This window comes from Channa argus, chromosome 12 (genome assembly GCF_033026475.1).
Source record: "Channa argus isolate prfri chromosome 12, Channa argus male v1.0, whole genome shotgun sequence".
In the NCBI taxonomy this organism is placed as follows: domain Eukaryota; kingdom Metazoa; phylum Chordata; class Actinopteri; order Anabantiformes; family Channidae; genus Channa; species Channa argus.
Genome location: NC_090208.1, coordinates 3,032,561 through 3,053,108, shown reverse-complemented (window position 1 = coordinate 3,053,108; position 20,548 = coordinate 3,032,561). Strand labels below are relative to the sequence as shown.

At 42.1% G+C, this 20,548-nt stretch overlaps 2 protein-coding genes across 2 annotated transcripts in view; one reads left to right on the top strand and one right to left on the bottom strand.

The window, feature by feature from the left end:
- The window catches only part of LOC137137025 (low affinity immunoglobulin gamma Fc region receptor II-like), an 85,021-nt gene that overhangs the window by 44,432 nt on the left and 20,041 nt on the right, over positions 1 to 20,548 (bottom strand). The gene's annotated exons all lie outside the window — the stretch shown is intronic.
- LOC137137074 (butyrophilin-like protein 2) lies at positions 754 to 7,181 on the top strand. The gene is made up of 5 exons (XM_067522961.1): positions 754 to 911; positions 5,033 to 5,377; positions 5,450 to 5,548; positions 5,774 to 6,100; positions 6,916 to 7,181. Exons 1-5 carry the CDS (start codon positions 881 to 883, stop codon positions 7,176 to 7,178), a joined length of 1,065 nt encoding a protein of 354 aa, XP_067379062.1. The 5' UTR covers positions 754 to 880; the 3' UTR covers positions 7,179 to 7,181.

The following is a 20,548-nucleotide window of genomic DNA, read 5'->3' as shown; positions in this document are numbered from 1 at the left end:
AAGTCCCTGAGGACCCTGAACATTGTTTTTGTGATGTTGACCTGTACACAGATTCTAGATGAAGATCACTATGTGTAAATATGCTACATGATACTTTTTTAATCTGTGCTTAGCTCTGTACCAAATGTGATGTCACACAAAAACAGTGCCTGAATTCCAATATAACATTATGAGGATGTTGTCTTGAAGTATTTGCAGAACTGCTCCAAGGTCAGTTATTGTCTAACAGCAGACCATCCCACACTGTAGTGACCCAGAGTCACTTCATGCTCGCAGGTGCTTATCAAAGTGCTGAAAAGGGAAAAGGTTTCCAGAAAAGGAGAAAGTGGCTGGGAGCAGTAGCCTGAGGGTGGAGAATGAACACCCACCTCTGTGATGAACCTTTTGGGAAACATGGATTTTGGAACAAAAATGTATTTTTGCAGATTGTCAGTGCATTTTCTCTGGAAGCTGAGGCTGATGTTTGAAACGTGAGAGAAAATACAGTTTACAGCACTGTCTTCATCAGGTCCAGACTTTAATTTGAAATCAGATTTTCAGTTTCAGCAATGACTCTGTCCAGGATGTTAAAACAAAGTGATAAAAAGCAACAGATGTTATTCAGTTGTTAGTGTTTTACAACACCACATGAGACTTGGAGGTAAAACTTTTTTATTGTACAGTCCAGGTAAACACGTCCAAATGGGTGAAGCTGGTAGATCATTAACAGGTCCAAGGTCAAAAGTACAGCAAGTACAAATGAGAATGAAAGCATGAAGCAGCAGAGACATGTCTGCAGGGATCAGAGATGGTTGCTAGTGGAACTGACACTGTGTCTACACAGACAGTATAACATGAGCAGCATGTCAGCAGAACTGATGTCCTGAAGCTGTTTGTGAAGATGTTTGTAGTGTTTGTGATCTTCGTACACGGTAAGATCACCTTCCTCCCTCTGATCTGACTGATCCATCGTCTTTAATCTTGATTTGATTCCTCTTGAACTGATCCATGTGTGTGTTGGATGAAATCCTCCTGGATGTGTCAGACTGTCCTCAGTTGTCTTCTTCAGGATTCTGTCCCTGTAGCTTCTTCATCTTCTCACAGCTTGTGTTCCCAGCATTAACAATGATCCTTTGCTGTGGTCTTTTTGCTGACAGCAGCATCAGATGTTGATGGAAATGTTGGGCTTCATTCAGACAAATGTTAAGTTCTGTTAACTTCTTACAAGATTGATACAAACCAAATCAAAGCAAGAATGAAGTGTCTTCACGTCTCCATCAGTCCTGTCTTTTCTGGTATTAGTCCTCCTGCTGAAGACGTGACGGACAGATAGAAGGAAAAGATGTGAGAAAAGAGGAGTTCAGACAGTCAGCAGTCATTTGAAGTGGATGTTGAAGCAGAAATGGTTTGAGTTTGTGATTTTGTGATTTTCCTGGTCTGGACTGTAGGAGGTGAAATCTCAGGTGAAGATGAGCAAGAATTTAAATTATTAAAGAGCCAAAGAACAAACTCCAAGACACAGCATGACAGAAAAGAAATAATATTGTATATTGACTTTGTTTGTAAATTGCTTTCAAACCAAAACATGTTGCTGATCAGAAAAAGGATCACAAATATATATTTGAGTTACACATATACACAAATTTGAACTTTCTCTATTTAATTGATAAAAAATTGTTTTCCTTCTCTCCCAGGTTTCCTGCAAATATCTGGCTAATTTAAATCTTTTACATGTATAAAAAAGTCTCTGTGCATTATTCACATTCAAAAATCAAGTTGTGTTTTTAAATGACAGAAGTTTTGTGTAGTTCCTAATAAAAAGGCCATTAATAAACTAAACACAAACTCATTTTCTTTATCATTCAGAGAACACAGTGAACAAAGCTGCTTTTCTTATTCTAAACTGAGACACTGTCCAGTTTCAGATCTGAGCTGAAAACACAGGAACGTTTTCTTTTTAGATATGTGACATTATTCTGTAAGAGACTGAGACTCATTCACACAAATAAAAGATCAAAGATAAAAATAAACTAAACATTATGATAAAGATAAAATTATAAGACAAAACATTTAAAAATAGTTAAAAACTATGATGAAAACATAAGAAAAACTACAACATAAAAGATGTGGTAATAAATGCAATAAATAGATACTGCACAAAAATTTGAATCAAAATCCAGGCTAAAAGCTGCCTCACCAAACGTTTTTGTCCTGAACTTTGGAACAACTCAAATACTCGAGACAGTGTCACAGATCAACCAAATTACCCTGTGTTTTAATAGAGGATGGGTGAACAGAACTAAAAAGGATGACAGTGTATACAGACGGAGTAAATTAACAAAATAAATCCAAATCAAAACTTTAAACACCTAAAGAAGACGACAAACTACAATTTAAATAGCGACTGTGCCAGGGGAGCAAGGACAACAGATGACACACAGGGAGAACATCAGACACAACAGCTCCTAAACCAACAGGGTGTAAACATACTAGGCAGACAGAATACAGACCAGACAGAACTCAATGTAGTGTACAAACAGGGACCAGACAAACCGTAACTAAGGACAAATGAACAGGAATGAATAATAATCAAACTAAATGTGAGGCAGAGGGGAATAAACAAGAGTAACCGATACAGGGAGCAGGATCTAAACAGACAGATGGAGGATAAACTAAGGAAACAACGTAACAAAAAGAGAAACTAAACCACAGACCAAAACTTGGGGGATGCAGGATGCAGGATGCAGGATGCAGGATGCAGGATGCAGGATGCAGGATGCAGGATGCAGGATGCAGGATGCAGGATGCAGGATGCAGGATGCAGGATGCAGGATGCAGGATGCAGGATGCAGGATGCAGGATGCAGAACAAACTGACAAAGATCTGGGGGGAAAGCCAGGTATAAAAGGACAGGGGAGCAGGTGAAACAAATCAGGACAAACGAGTAAAGACATTAAACAGACTAACAGGAAGTGAGGAGGAGGAGCAACAAAATAAAAGCCAAGGGCAGGAAATAAAGCTGGGAAAACGGGGACAACTAAACACAGGAACAGGACTGTGAGAGTCAGAGAATCTGAGAGCACAGACTGGTTCATACACTGGAAGTATTTCAGACAAGGACTTTAAAACAGGTGTAATGTGTTCTCTCCTTCTGGTTCCTGTCAGGACTCTGAATCAACTGTAACTGGTTTATGAGGTATTTGGGTCGACCAGAGAGGAGACAGCATTACAATAGTCCATTTAAGAGCCTGCATTAGTCTCTGTGTCACTCAGACAGAGAAGTGGAGCTAACAGATACAAGTTAAAAACTATTGGTCCTAAAATTGATCCCTGCAAAACACCGTAAGTTATTTCAGAGGTTTTTGATTTGTAATACTAGTTTCAACAAAGAACTGCTGGAAAAATAAGAAGAAAACCAGTTACACTGACTGTTCCAGACAGTCCAACATGTTCCCTCAGTCTATTTAAAAGAAGGAGATGGTTGACTGTATCTAAAGCAGCACTTAAGTCCAGCAGTAATAAAACTGAGGGTTTATTGTTATCTAGGTTAAACATGATGTCATTAACTACTTTGACTTTTTTAAAAACAGCTTGAACAAGTGCACTTTTAAGAGCTGTAGGGAAAAGTTGGTAGCAATAGTTAAAACCTCATCAGACATTTTAAAAAGGAGGTAAGAATTGGGTGAAGAGCACAGGTGGAAGACTTCAGTTTAGATAAAACCTTCCTGAGTGTTTCAGCATCAACCAGAACAAAACTGTCCAGTGTGTCTTCACATTGTCCACATGTCTCTGTAATGGGACTGTGTGCTTGGCTGATGTCAGACCTGATAGTGGCTGTTTTCTTTTGGAAGTCCTTAGATTTTAGACCATGTGTGGTTCATATGGTTTTTGATTGGGTTGAAAATGTTCTCAGTTGTTTAAAAAGCAAAAACACACCAACATAGATATATTTCTGTGACCACAAACACAGAATGATGCACAGGACTCACACAAGCTTGGTGAAAATGTGGAGTATGTCTGAAAACTCCCATCTATGGCATCATTATTGTAGCCCACTGTGAGCTGTGACCCACCCGTGACTTACAAAGAGCCAATTGTGAGGTTTCCAGCACTTTTAGCTAAAAACACAAAGAATTAAAGACATTTACATTCAGTTTTTGAGTGAATACATTTGTACATTATTTTACATGTACACACATATTAAATGTAGATATTTACAAATGTATGTAGAGACCCACAAACAGACTGAAATACAAATCCCAGCACAGACACACAGACTGATACACATGTGGACAAAAATATGTCTTTGATGTTTTTACTTTGACCATTGATGCTCTCAGAGCTCCACCTGCTGACTCAGCAGGAAACATAACATTCACATTTTCATCAATATAAAAACCTAAATATTGATATGAATCTGCAAACTTCAGGTTATGTGATCCAACCTTAAACTGATAAATGTTATAGATGAAGAGGAAGTTGTGAAGTGAATTATTTCAGTTTATTTTTGCCAATAAACAAACTCCATTTTTACACCATTCATCAACATGTGAACATAGATGTTGTCTCTGTTTCAGGTTGAGGAATATTGAAGGTTCACAAAGCAACAATCTCATTTCTAGTTTCTCTGGTTCAGTAAAAATGTTCTGGACATACAGCAGTAACATTTTAGTCCATCAGAATATGTCACGTCCCACTGAGCCCTGTGTCAACTCACTGATACTTTAAAAAATACTTTGATATGTTTTCACCACCTACAATGAACAAACATACACATTCATGTGTTAATGTGAAATACAAAGTGTGATATGTTATTTAAAAATCCCACTGAAAACCTCTAACCAATGAGAACCAGGATCCTGAGTTGGTTCTGGTGTTTGTCAGTGTTGTTGGTGTTAAACTGTGGTGATGTGGTTTCAAAGCAGCCTGATCAGCTGCAGCGTCCAATCACAAACAGGACCAGGTTGGTTTCTGACTCACCTGAGGACGGACGAGTAATGAGACATGAAATAAGGTGTTGAGATGGACCCTCTCTGTCTGTGTGTCTTCACAGTTTCCCAGCATGTCTCAGCTGTGGACATGTATGAAGGGGACCAGTTTGTCCTGCTGCACTGTCAGTTTCCCACTTCTGAACTGGTCGACCCCACAGTGATGTGGAGCCGCTCTGATCTCAGTCCTTCAACCGTCCACAAGCGTCAGCAGGAAGGTGATGAACTTAAAAACCAGAACCAGCTTTACAGCGGCCGAACATCGATGATGCCTGATGCTCTGGAAACTGGAGACCTCAGTCTGAATCTGAGAGAACTGCAACTGTCTGACAGTGGAACCTACACCTGCTCTGTCAGATCAGTTACAACTGGAGAATGGCTACTGACAAATGTACAGCTGCAGGTCAAAGGTCAGTGACAAATCAGAGGTCAGTGCTGTAGATACAGGTCAGAGGTCATGTTGTTCTTCATGTTCTCCACAGAACGATTTCCATCCTGGGCCAAAGTTCTCCTGGTTCTCCTGGTTCTTCTGATTGTTGCTGGGGGTCTTTTAGTACATTTCCGTCACTATTTCATGTCAGGTATGTCTCTACTACTACATTACCCATAATGCTGATGGTTCACATCTTTACTCTTGTTGCTGCTTGACTGTTGAGACAGACTGAGAGTGAGGAACAAATCAGAACCTAACTGAGAATCAGTCACAATAAGTAGTTCCTGAGTGTCTTCATGGGACAGTGAGGTCCTGTTACCATCAGAGCTGCTGCTGCTGTCTGTCCACATGATGCTGTGCTTTGTTCTCTCAGTTTACCAGGTGGAGGTGGATTCAGGGGTGGAGTCTGTCCAGCTGCCCTGTAAAACCACAGTTTGTCTGCCTGTAGACGCCAAAGTGGAGTGGAAGAACAGTAAAGGCTGGATGATACATGTGTATCAGAACGGCTCTGACCAGCTTGGAGAACAGTACTATCTTTACAAAGGTCGAACAACAATGAAGAGAAACCTTCTGAAAACTGGAGACCTCAGTCTGACCCTGAAATACCCCACAGACATGGACGGAAGACCCTTCACCTGCACCGTGTACAGCAGGGAGGGAAACATCCTGATGAAGAAAGTAGTGATGCTCCAGGTCAAAGGTCAGTTTAAATGTTTAAAAGCTGTTTTCACTATGTCGTTCGTTTTCCTTTATGCTCCAAAGGCACTTTATCATTTAATGTTCGAGTCCACTACAACATGTAAACAGCTGTTAAATTACACCATCACTAATGTGGAGTTGTGGGTGTGCTGTGCTGTTATAGACCTTATAAAACACCACTGACCTACGCTCCATCTGCAGATGGAGCAAATTCTCAGAAGATCTGAAAAAGAGCATGATGTTGGACTTTATATGTGAATACTTGTCCAAACTTATCAGTTCAGTTTAATCAGGAACATGATCAGGAAGTTCTCAGTGAATTCAGAAAGTGCCTGCTCTCATATGATTCCTGATCCATGTCCAAAAGAGGACGTGTTGTCAGCTGACAGACAGTGTGGTCCTGCTGCAGCAGCAGCATTTAAAGCCTCTATGGTCTCTGATATTTCAGAGGGATTTAGTTTGAAAGATTTCAGTCGTCTGAGATCCTACAAAGATCAGGCTGATTTAAATGATTAGAGTGATCAGATTGATCCAGATTCTCCTAGAAATGTCTGAAAGCTTTGTTTCATTTCATATCTATCAATCTGCTCCCAGATCTGTCATCAAATCTGATCCTTTCAACATTTAGTTTCTAACTTTCACTTTCTGCTGTTGATTGGACAGACAACAAAGACAACACTGTTGCTGTTAAATGGAGACATGGAGACATTTCAGACTAGAACCAATCAAACATGTTTTTACTTCCTCCACTCAAAGAAAATGTGTCAAAGCTGCTGCAGTCTGTCCACATGATGCTGTGATTTTTTGTCCTCTCAGTCCAACAGGTGGAGGTGGATTCAGGGGTGGAGTCTGTCCAGCTGCCCTGTAAAACCACAGTTCACCTGCCTGAAGACGTCACAGTGGAGTGGAAAATTACTTTAGCTACAAATAAGGTCCATGTGTATCAGAACTGCTCTGACCAGCCTGAAGAACAGGATGATGATTACAGAGGTCGAACAGAGATGGAGAGAAACCTGCTGAAAAATAGAGACCTCAGTCTGACCCTGAAATACCCCACAGACTGGGACAAAAAGACCTAGACCTGCACCGTCTACAGCAGGGAGGGAAACATCCTGATGAAGAAAGATGTGAAGCTCCAGGTCAAAGGTCAGTTTAAAGTCTTTATGCTAAGCTAACTGTTGTTAATCTTTATACTAAGAGAAACTGCAGTATTACTGTTAGTATGTTTCTATGAATGTATTTCACTTTATTTCATGACTCTAACAGTGAATTGAAATGAATTTTCCTCGAACCAAACTATCATTTCAGTGTAATGTGAATATTTGTGACAGAGAGAATCTTTGAACTGAGGTCCACCAGAAGTAGATCAGGTCCAGGTAATAACAGGTCCTTGATCACGTGAAGCTGCAGACAGAACTTGAGACAAGTGTTGGGATGAAATAGATTGTTGGTCTAATTGGAGACAAAGGTGGAAAAGGTGTGTTTGCTCTGTCTGGATGTCTTTGACATTTTCTGTCTCTCTACCTTATTTCAGTAACAATGAAAATGTCCATCAGCACATGAGAGCAGAAAACAAGAAGCTGGGATTAGTTTCAAAAGCTGAAATTGTGTTTAGGTGGACAGATAAGACATGGAGCTGTCCTCTAATGTCTCCACAGACATTGTTCGGTCCTCACTGACACTGAGAATGTTGCTGTGATCAGGCACTGAAATCAACTGATTCAGCAGAACAAAGTCCAGAGTTTGGTTTTTAAAAAGAGGACAATAGTTAGTGGACACAAGTTTCTTTTTAATCTTGAATCTTGAGTTACTGACCTCAGTGAGCTCAAAGCGACTGCAGTTATGAAGTGACCTGAGTGAAAATCTACCAGTCAAAGCATTTCAGAAGAATTTATTAACATTTGATGTTTGGAGATGGAGGATGAAGTTGCTATGGTAACAGCTTCTAGCTGCTGTTGTTGATCCGCACAGTGAAATGTTTGTGACACAGCTCGTCATCAGTCTGTGCTGAACAGAAAAGGACAAAGACAAAGTCAATCCAGCCCCAGGTTCTAAAGAGCCCAAACAGAAGACCAGGTCCTGTTTGTTTCAGAGAGCAACATCTCAGATCCAGATCAGCTGGAAGAACAATGATCAGTCTGAGAGTATGAAAGCATCAATATTTCCTGATCATCTGATAATTTCTTGAATTATCAGGTCAATATCATGGCAGTTTTTGGACATGAAGTCTTGCTCTTTAGACTGATCAGTTCTCTACAGTCCACAGAGATCAGACATATAAACATCACATCCATCACAAATATTGATCCTCCACAACATTTCAGATTCACTGGGGATCAATCAAAAGAGGAAGTGACCAAAGAAGAAGACAGGAGCTCATTTCCATGTAGCAACACAAACTGATATCAATAAGTTGATTGATGAGCAATCAGAGTGTGACAGTATTGATCAGGAAGAAGCTGAAAGCAGAAAGAAAAGCAGTTTTAATAGTTTGTATCAGTGAAAATCTTCCAGTTGTGTTGAAGAATGTGAAGTAAACACAGGTGATAGTCGACTGAGTTCTTGTTCCTGCAGAAGAAAAACAGGAAAGTCCAGTTGAAGTTTGGAGAAGAAGTGAAAGAAGTTCTTTCACCATCACATAAGAGAATTTCTCTTCTTCCACTTCCTGTACTGACTCTGATTCTCATCTGTTGATCCATCACTGGATCAATGATTGGCTCCATCTTTGCACAGAGACACAGTCACAGATGATTGTGTGTGGATCCAAATGTTCCCACATGTTGAAGAAAACTGCTTCAACATCAACACTTGTCTCCTAAAAACCACCTTTATATTCTTCTCACCTGGAGAAGATCTGAAAAGTTAGAGCATGTTGATAGTCAACTGATCTCTGACACATTTCACTGGTTTTCCTCCTGGAAACTAAATACTGATCTAATTGATTTTCTTCTGCTGGTTGGAGCCTCCCAGCTTTTGGTTCTGGTCTTTCTGGATCAGGAAAGAAAAATTCATGGCTGACTTGAAGCAGGACATGTTGAGTTGTGCAGTCTTGTGTTTCAGTTTGTGAAGCAGCAACCAAATCCACTCACTGATTCAGTTGGTTTGGAAAACCCAAAGATTTGATGTCACTCTGATCATCAAGAGGTTTCAGTGTGATTGATTTGGATTCATTGATCATCATTTTCAAAGTTGACTGGATCAAACTTTGATTTCCATTTAAATCCTGAATCTTCTCCCTGAACAAATGAGTGGGAGCAAGTTCCTTCTCAGATGTGATGTTGATGGAAATAAAGATCCAGTTTTCTGTCAGCTTCTTCTCTACAAACATCATTTTTCTGCCACAAACTCTTGATTTGGAAAAAGAAGAAAGATAGTAATAGATAGTAAAGAGTTTGTTGGTTGGATTGGGACTTTTAGAAGACTTCCTTTAAAGAGGGACATTCTCTTAATTGTAAATAAAATGCAATGATGTAATATATGAATTAAAGTTTAAAAATCTATAATGTTTAAAAAGAAATGTGTTGGTAATTAGTAATAAATGTTAAAAAATAAATCCTGTTTTTATAAACCACATGTCCAAATGAACAAGTACACATGTACAAATTTGGTTGTAAAAATGCAACCGCAAGGGGGCACAAGCCAGTGTCTTCTTGTGGCAGTCCCAAGTCTGGATAAATGCAGAGGGTTGTGGCAGGAAGGGCATCCGACGTAAAACACATGCCAAATCAAACATGCGAATTGCGACAAAGACTTCCATACCGGATCGGTCGGGGCCCGGGTTAACAACGACCGCCACCGGTGCTGTTGACCTACAGGGTACCGGTGGAAATTGGACTACTGTTGGTCGAAGACGAAGAAGAAGAGGAGGAAGGTGTGTTCGTAGGCAGAGAGAGAAGAGGAAAGCTAAGAATGTAGGACTGACAGTAGGGACTTTGAATGTTGGTACTATGACAGGGAAGGCTAGGGAGTTGATCGACATGATGCAGAGAAGGAAGGTGGACATACTGTGTGTCCAGGAGACCAGGTGGAAAGGTAGCAAGGCTAGAAGCTTAGGAGCAGGGTTTAAGTTGTTTTACCATGGGTCAGATAGGAAGAGAAATGGAGTAGGAGTTATATTGAAAGAGGATTTTGTGAGGAATGTTTTAGAGGTGAAAAGAGTATCAGACAGGTTGATGAGTCTGAAGCTGGAAGTTGAAGGGGTGAGTGGTTATGCCCCACAGGTAGGATGTGAGTTAGAAGAGAAGGAGAAATTCTGGAGTGAGTTAGATGAAGTGATGCAGAGCATCCCCAGAGGTGAGAGAGTTGTCATTGGTGCAGATTTCCATGGGCATGTAGGTGAAGGGAACAGAGGTGATGAGACTGTTATGGGCAGGTTTGGTGTTCAGGACAGGAACGCAGAAGGTCAGATGGTGGTTGACTTTGCAAAGAGGATGGAAATGGCTGTAGTAAACACTTTCTTTCAGAAGAGGCAGGAACATAGGGTGACGTACAAGAGCGGAGGTAGAAGCACTCAGGTAGACTACATCTTGTGTAGACGTTGTAATCTGAAAGAGATCAGTGACTGTAAAGCATTGGTAGGGGAGACTGTAGCCAGACAACACAGGATGGTGGTGTGTAAAATGATGCTGGTGGTGAGGAAGATGAAGAGGACTAAGGCAGAGCAGAGGACGAAGTGGTGGAAGTTGAAAAAGGAAGAATGTTGTGTAGTTTTCAGGGAGGAGCTGAGACAGAATCTGGGTGGTTTGGAGGTGCTTCCAGATGACTGGAACTCTACAGCTAATGTGATCAGGGAGACAGGTAGGAGGGTACTCGGTGTGTCATCTGGAAAGAGGAAAGTGGACAAGGAGACTTGGTGGTGGAACGAGGAAGTTCAGGAGTGTATACAGAGAAAGAGGTTAGCTAAGAAGAAGTGGGACACTGAGAGGACTGAAGAGAGTAGACAGGAGTACAGGGAGATGCAGCGTAAGGTGAAGATAGAGGTGGCAAAAGCCAAACAAAGAGCATATGAGGACTTGTATGCTAGGTTGGACACTAAAGAGGGAGAGGTGGATTTGTACAGGTTCGCCAGACAAAGAGATAGAGATGGAAAGGATGTGCAGCAGGTTAGTTTGATTAAAGATAAGGATGGAAATGTATTGACAGGTGCCAGGAGTGTGATGGGAAGATGGAAGGAGAACTTTGAAGAGTTGATGAACGTGGAAAATGAAAGGGAACGAAGAGTAGAAGAGGTGACTGGTGTGGAGCAGGAAGTAGCAAAGATTAGTAAGAGTGAAGTGAGGAGGACATTGAAGAGGATGAAGAGCGGAAAGGCAGTTGGTCCTGATGACATACCTGTGGAGGTATGGAAGTGTCTAGGAGAGGTGGCAGTAGAGTTTTTGACTAGTTTGTTTAACAAGATCTTGGAGAGTGAGAGGATGCTGAGGACTGGAGGAGAAGTGTACTGGTACCAATTTTTAGGAACAAGGGAGATGTGCAGAGCTGTGGCAACTACAGAGGAATAAAGCTGATGAGTCACACAATGAAGTTGTGGGAAAGAGTAGTGGAAGCTCGTCTAAGGGCAGAGGTGAACATTTGTGAGCAGCAATATGGTTTCATGCCTAGAAAGAGTACAACAGATGCAGTATTTGCTTTGAGGACGCTGATGGAGAAGTACAGAGAGGGTCATAGGGAGTTGCATTGTGTCTTCATAGATTTAGAAAAAGCGTATGACAGGGTGCAGAGAGAGGAGCTGTGGTATTGTATGAGGACGTCTGGAGCGGCAGAGAAGTATGTTAGAGTGGTGCAGGACATGTATGAGAGCTGTAAGACAGTGGTGAGGTGCTGTAGGTGTGACAGAGGAGTTCAAGGTGGAGGTGGGTCTGCATCAAGGATCAGCTCTGAGCCCCTTCTTGTTTGCTCTGGTGATGGACAGACTGACAGATGAGGTTAGACAGGAATCTCCATGGACTATGATGTTTGCAGATGACATTGTGATTTGTAGTGAGAGCAGGGAGCAGGTGGAGGAAAATCTAGAGAGGTGGAGGTCTGCTCTGGAAAACAGAGGAATGAAGCTTAGCCGCAGCAAGACAGAATACATGTGTGTCAATGAGAGGGACCCAGGTGGAACAGTGAGGTTACAGGGAGCAGAGGTGAAGAAGGTGCAGGACTTTAAGTACTTAGGGTCAACGGTTCTGAGCAACGGAGAGTGTGGAAAAGAGGTGAAGAGACGAGTGCAGGCAGGTTGGAACGGGTGGAGAAAAGTGTCAGGTGTGTTGTGTGATAAAAGAGTATCAGCGAGAATGAAAGGAAAGGTGTTCAAGACGGTGGTGAGACCAGCAATGTTGTTCGGCTTAGAGACAGCGGCACTGAAGAAGAGACAGGAGGCAGAGCTGGAGGTAGCAGAGCTTAAGATGTTGAGGTTCTCTTTGGGAGTGACGAGGATGGACAGGATCAGGAATGAGGACATCAGAGGGACAGCTCATGTTAGATGTTTTGGAGATAAAGTCAGAGAGGCCAGATTGAGGTGGTTTGGACATGTTCAGAGGAGAAACTGTGAATATATCGGTAGAAGGATGCTGAGGTTGGAGCTGCCAGGCAGGAGGTCTAGAGGAAGAGCAAAGAGGAGATTTATGGATGTAGTGAGGGAGGACATGAAGTTAGTTGGTGTGAGAGAACAGGATGCAGAGGACAGAGTTAGATGGAGGCACATGATTCGCTGTGGCGACTCCTGAAAGGGAGCAGCCGAAAGGAAAAGAAGAAGAAGTTATATTGGTTGTAAAATGTTTCTGATATAAAATGTTGAATTCATGGGTTAAAATGTTTCAAATGTTTTGTTGTATGTGGTATCTATTTGAGGTGATAACGTAGGATTTTATTTTGTTAACGGAAGTGAAGGTGAACATGCGCTGAGAACGTGATCAAGAGAGAGCGAGAGGATGTTAACGAGCTAAAGAGTTAATTGGAAGGAAAAAGTTTGAAGCTGTACGCTAGTAACCTGTGGTAACAGTCTTAGATTGTCAGCTCGATAATCTGCAAGTGTATAGTTTTTTTTCTGATGGACTAAGTATTTCAACGAGACATACGAAGTGTTTATCAGGAGAGGACCCGCTCATCAATCCGATGAGGAGTAGTAACAGCGTCGACCGAGGGAGGCAGCTAGCTAACCAAGCTAACCCAGCTACACGTGTCGTGTTGAACTGTTGCTGATTTGGAGGACAGAGACACCTTTGGACAGGCTCTACAGCTCTACAGACGTCTGACTCGGAGACAAGGACAGAAGGAGTCGCAGGATTGGTTGGATATATTGCTCACCTGTGAAAAAGGTTTCACATTTTATTTTGTTTGTTGCTCTAGTTGGAGTGAAGCGGCCACTGAGTTTTTGGTCACAACGCCCCCGAGCACCGACTCAGGCCTGCAACTATTTTTTGGTTTTATTAATTAATTGAATTTTTGATAAAAGGACAGTTAAACATCTGTGACTCAGGTTAAACAGCCTTGAAGGGTAAATGTATTTTTTTTTGCTTTGATACTGTGCCATATATTTGAGAATATATTTTATTTGGGAATAAGGAATGCAAACATTTTAAGTTATTATATATATTTATATATCTTTTTATTTTTACTTTTCAATTAAATAGGGATTTAAGTTTAAACTATAACTGTTTGTGATGTTATTGCTACAATAATTTCAGATAGTTCTAAAAAGGTTTCTTAAAGGGGAGTAAACTAGTGTATTTGAAGTTAGTAATAATCTGCTTTTACAGGTGAAACTCAAGACTATAAAAAATATTCAAGTAATTAAAATTGTGTTTAGAGCTCAGTAAAAGAACTCAGGGCCCCTCATACACCTAAAAGAGAGTAGACGGACTACACTTGTACAAGTAGAACTGCTGTATTGCATTGCATTAGATGGTACAGCTGTACCTAATGAAATGAGCAGTGAGTGTATATATAGCTTCTTTTAAACAGGCCACATTTAATGCAGGTTGTGTTAGAATGAGCCATTGCTTTGCTGCTACAGAGCTCGACACTGTGAGTGACTCAGAGTAGAAACACCCACCGATTCCCAGTATTTCATCGTCACTTGAAGAGTTCACTGGGTCACCACTGTTGTTCATCATGTTTGTTTCCTCCTCCTTGGTTGTTCCAACTGAACCTAAACTCTGAACAGCAGAGAGCTGAGCCACTGTACAGATTCTTCTTCAACAGCTTCCAGGTTTCACCCTGCCAGTAATAATCCTACAAATAATGACCTACGCTACAAACAGTGACGACAGCACACAAACAAACAGACAAACTGGTGCTTTTTGACACCTCTGGAATGAGAAAGTGCTGAGATAGTGGGTTGAGATTTGAAGCGTCTGCTTGGTAGATAGAAAGTGGAAGATACTGATGAGTCAGCATATTATTAGTTCATCAGTATCAGTGAAACAGAATAAAAATGAAAATGACTCCTTACCTACTGAGTTTATAGCCACTGTGTGTTTTACCACAGGACTCACAACTGCTCATGTTGTCGTGGAGTGTGTGAGTGTGTGTGAGCAGCTTCCCTCAGTTGCAGCAGTCATTGTCAGAGGCTGAAGACTGGGAGACGTAGTAAAGATGGTCACATACTGTAAGGACCAATGTCCTGTACTGTAAGTATTTCTTTACTCATTTGTCCTTTGAAGATCACACTCATGTTCTGATTCTGTAATAAAGGAGATTTGACCTCAAACGTTTGCTTTGACTTGTATTTATTGACTAGTTGTATTTCAGTAATTATTCATTTTAAAATCAGGCTGCTGGTAAACAGCCTCCATCACTGCTGAACCAACTGAAAATCAAATAATTGTTGACAAACATCAGACATTAATTAATCGTTAAAGTTTCCTTGTGACAGTCAAGCTGCTGTTTCTATTCAGAAAAAGGTACAAGAAAAATTTTTTTTGTCAATGTCCACTTTTTATTCTTCTAGTTACACAATGATGACAGTGAAAACCCTGAATCACACAGCTGGTGGAGCTGGTGATTGTTTTATTAAGGGTCAAGTTTTCTCCGTTTGGGATTAAATGATTAACCTTAAGAACATTTCCGCACAGCAAACGTGATGATCTGCATTAATGATTCCTGAATTGTGGATTAGTGGGTTTATGTTAGAGGTCTCAACAAAAGCTACTTTATTCATAGAGCAAGTGTCAAACACACAGGAAACTCAAAGTGGTTTACACAGGCAGAGAAAAGAATTAGAACATCATAAAGTATAGAATAAGTAAATAAAAGACTAAAATCCATACAGACAAAATTAAATAAGATTAAAAATTAAAAAATGAAGAGTTGTGGAGCTGCTCCTGATTGTAATAAAACCCTTTCTGCTTTAATTCAGTGTCAGTTTGGTTTTGTTGTGAGTCAGTGAGTGATGAGTAAATGTGAACCTGTGTGAAGTCTCCTGACTCGGGGAAACAAAATTAATCCAAGACAAAGTTAGTGCACACAACACAAAACTGTATCATGTGACCTCGCTTTGAAAAGCAGCAGGTGAAATGTTTTTACGTCTCATCGTGGAGTCAAAGCATCGAACCTTTCTGACTGCGTTAAACTGAGCTCGGGTCAAAGGTTCCCGGTGACCTTGTTCTTGCAGTTAGAAGGTTTTAGTTTCATCTGCACACACCAAGAGACAGATATTAGCAGGAACATCAAGAACAAGGAACTTTTCAGAAGGATGAGTCCTCACTCTTTAGCTTCAATGCCTGTTGATGTCCATCATCCCTGCAGAGTGAGCGCAGACACTGGGACGTACAGCAGGTCAAATATTAAAACTAACGTGTCCTGTGGGGTTTGTTCATATCACTGCATCTGCTTGTCTGAACAATAGAGGCCAATGTTTCAATTCCCAAAAGTAGCTCAATGTCTCATTTGTCTCAAATGTCTCATTTCCTGGATGGATGTTTTTTGTGGGGCCAGAAATTTGTCAGCTGAACAACCACAAGAAACCAAAGTGAAACCGCAGCTGAGTTTGATAAAGATTTCTTACTTTACTCCGCCCACAAACACAAACAGTGAAGATTCAACTGGTAATAAAAAAAGACTAAACTGTTAAACTGAAGGAAACGTTCTCACTTCTTTCTCTCTTGTTCATCAGCAGCTTCCGTGTTGAAGCTGACTGATCGAAATAAACAGCTGGATCCAACCTGATCTAAGAGCTGATTGGTTCAGGTGTAGGATCAACAATAAGATCTTTACAGAAACTGGAACAATTCTGTGTAAGAGAATAAACGGGACTGATGGTGACTTTGCTAAGTCACAGGGACTGAGGGAAATACTGTAGGACACAGCTAAAGTTTTTTGAGAAAGATTCAGGGTTTTTCCTTTTTGCTAGAAAAGAAAAGATGGTTTGAGTTTAATGTTATAAAACACACTGGATCTATCAGGTTCAATGATTACAAACAGGGACAGGAGTCAACAACTGATGGCTCTCAAGCTACTGTCCCTGAGTCCAGTGGGACGATCTGCAGTTAGGTGGGTGTGGTGAGAGATGAGTGATGATTAGTTTAATGGCTGGAATCAGTGTGAGTGCAGCTGTACAAAGGAAAGTGGAGGAAATGAGAGTCAGAGAAAAGGTGGATGGGGGAGGTGGAGAACAGCTTCCTGGTGTCAGTTTCTCAGGCTTGTATTCAGTTTTTGCCCTGGTGACACAATCAGACTCTGATCAGATCTTATCTCCATCAACCAGAGCAGATGGAGACTTGGATTTGTGGCTGGTCAGGGCCTTCAGAGAGGAGGCTGCTCTTCTTAAGGCAGGTGTGTCTAACTTGGAGTCTCTGCGTTTGAGCCTGGTAAGATTGTTTGGTGTGGGCTCACTGCAGATTGTAGGAGCTGTTCTCTGGCTGCATTTGCTAAATGGTTGTTTTAACACTCTGGTCCTCAGGTGGGTCTGAGTGTACAGTACATTGTGCTGAAGTTTGGAACCAACTGTCCAGCGGAGCAACATTTTTATTGTTTCTACTCTGGAAGCTGCAATTGCAGTACTAACAGTTGTAATTCTGTTCTTTTGTAGAATTCTGGAAGGAACTGTGGGGAGAACCAGGCCTTAGCCCCACTTCATTGCATGTTAACACTGAGTGGTAGACTTAAGATACATAACCAAGTTTGCAGTGTTGTTGGTTCTTCTTAGCATGTGTGGTTGGGGTTTATTGGGGCTTAGTGTGGGGTCTTCCTGCAGTGAGCCCTTCCAAAAAGTAGTTGATTTGTTTGCCTACTTTTAAATGCTTAAATTGACTTAAAAATCCAAACATTGCACATACTTAATTTTGGTATATGTTAATAAACCCATCTTCGGGGGGGCTCCATGCTAGGCTAAAAGCTCGCGCTAGCCGACCACCGCTACCTAGCCTCCTGCTAGCCAATGTGCGGTCCCTGGAAAACAAACTGGACGAGCTACGAGCCAGGATTACAACTCAACGGGAAATCAGAGAGTCCTGCGCCCTGATTTTCACCAAGACCTGGCTCTCAGACAAAGTCTCAGAGGACGCCATTCAGCTGCTGACTCACGGCAGCGTCTGGTAAGACTAAAGGGGAGGTGGGTGTGTGTATGTTAACAACTCGTGGTGTGGAGACATACAGTCGGTTGATGAACACTGTTCGCCAGATGTGGAGTTTTTACTGCTGAAGTGCTTCCTTATTATCTACCGAGGGAAATTGACATCCCCCCACGAGCTAACTCCACCGCAGCATCAGCAAACTCTATGACGTCATCAGCGTGTTAGAAACGGCTCATCCTGACGCTGTTTTTATTGTTGTCGGTGACTTCATTCCCACACTTGATAAGAACACTCTGGATCATGTTTACAGCAACATACGTGATGCATACAGGGCTGCATCCCGCCCCCACTTCAGACACTCAGACCACATCTCTTTGTTCCTGTACCCTGCTTACAGACAAAGACTGAAACAAACACACCCTGTCACCAAACAGGTTAAACTCTGGATCCCAGAGACTGAGAGCACCCTGCAGGACTGTTTTGCTCTGACAGACTGGGATGTGTTTAAAGCGGCAGCCACTCTGGAGGACTCTTCCATCAGCTCACAGGATTATGCTGAGTATGTGACTGGGTACATCAGCACTTGTGTTGATAACATCGTTCCCACCATACAAATCAGGAAGTTTCCAAACCAGAAGCCCTGGATAAGCAGTCAGGTACGTCACATGCTGCGTACTCGCTCTCTTGCATTTAGATCAGGCAATGAGACCGAGTACAAAGCTTCAAAGTATGGACTGAGAAAAGCCATCACAGCGGCCAAGAGGCAGTACAGAGAGAAGCTGGACAGGTTCTATTCTACTGCTGACTCGGGGCTGATGTGGCAAAAACTGCAGCACATCACAGACTACAGGACCACCACCACCAACATCACCTCAACAGACAGCCTGCCAGACAACCTCAACACATTCTACACCCGCTTTGAGGCCCCCAGCTACACTGCAGAGAGGGGGCTCACACAAACCTGGACCACTCAACCCCCCTCCACTCCACCAACCGTCCCAACGACCCAGGTACACAAAGCTCTGAGGAAGATCAACCCTTGCAAAGCAGCAGGACCAGACAACATTCCTGGGCGGGCCCTCAGAGCATGTGCCAACCAGCTGGCTGATGTTCTCATCTCCACATTCAGAACAGCATACCAGACACTATTGACCCCCTGCAGTATGCCTACCGGCCCAACAGGTCCACCTCGGGTGCCATCACTGCTGCCATCCACTACTCCCTCTCTCATCTGGAAAATAAGCACTCATACCTCAGGATACTCTTCATCGACTACAGCTCCGCCTTCAACACGGTCATTTCCAACAAACTCACCCACAAATTGTCCACACTTGGTCTACACCCCACCCTCTGTGACTGGCTCCTAGACTTCCTGACTGGCAGGCCTCAGTCTGTCAGGATTGGTAACAGGACTTCAGCCAGACTCATCACAAACATTGCCACTCCACAGGGTTGTGTACTCAGCCCCATCCTCTACACCCTGCTGGAGGGAGGTGGACAGTCTGGTGCAATGATGTGGAGACAACAACCTCACCCTCATAACGGACAAGATGAAGGAAATGATAGTGGACATGAGAAAGGAGAGGAGAACGCATCAGCCACTGTTCATCCGGGAGCTTGAAGTGGAGAGGGTGAGCAGCTTTAAATACCTGGGTGTCCACATCAGTGAGGACCTCACTTGGACACCTCACGTCACGCAGCTGTTCAAGAAGGCCCAACAGCGGCTGTATTTTCTGAGGAGACTGAGGAAGTTTGGCATGTCGCCTAAGATCCTCAGCCACTTCTACCTGACCAACTGCATCACTGTGTGGTACGGCAGCACTACTGTCATGGACCGTGGTGAAGACTGCACAGAAGATCACCAGGACTCCACTGCCCTCTCTGCAGAGCATCTACAACCAAAGAGTCCACAGGAGAGCTGCTTCCATCCTCAAAGACCCCTCCCACCCCCAGCACGGACTGTTCACACTTCTACCCTCAGGACGGAGGTACAGAAGTGTGGAATGCAGGACCTCGAGACTGAAAAACTCTTTCTTCCCCTCTGCCATCAGACTCCTAAACAGCAGACAGGAGTTTGCAATCATGAACATAACATAACTGTTACACGGATACAACTGCTCACGAATCACATTTTGTATTCGCACACTAATTTTTAAAAAAAAATTTTCAGAATTGCACTACCGCACTGAGAACGGCACTACCTCACTTTATTGCCTCATTGCTCTTATTTGTTTGCTCTTATTTATTTTTTTTATCTTATTTGTATTTTCAGCAAAGACGTCCATCCAGCTTCTGAAGTAATGATTGAGGAACATGGTGCAGAATCTCTTTGAACTGGAAAAGACTTGAACTTGGTTTGGTAAAAAGACACAACAATGGTTTAGTTTGATCTATTGCTTGTCAAAGAAGCAGAGAGAGGTGTGTCTGAGGGAGGGAGGGGGGAGAACAAGGTATTTATACCATGTCAGATGTGAGGACTTGACACTTGCAGCGATGGCTTCCTACAAAGTGATGAGTGTGGTGACTCTGCTGACTCTGCTGACACCAGGTAAGAACCTCCTCACTGTCCACACCTGAACCAATCAGGTTTCAGATCTAATTCACGAAAAAAACTGAACACTGATGAAGTGAGATCTGTGGTGAGGGGGCAGCAGTGGCTCAGGTGGTGACTGTCCACCTGTCGACCGTAGCTTCAGTGATTCTCAGCCCGACTGTGTAGAGTCATATGTGGAAATGTACCTGGAAATGTTATATTTTATTAACATAATTTGTATTAAAATAGAATTTATACTTCTGAAGCAAAAATTTACAGAGTAAATTTTAATTTATTAAAAATATAATTAGATTTGATGTGTTTTTGAGTTACGTATGAGTAAAATAAATAAATAGAAAAATAAAATTCAAAACTGAGTAAAGTCACTTAAAACCTTTAGCATCTAAATTTTATTTTG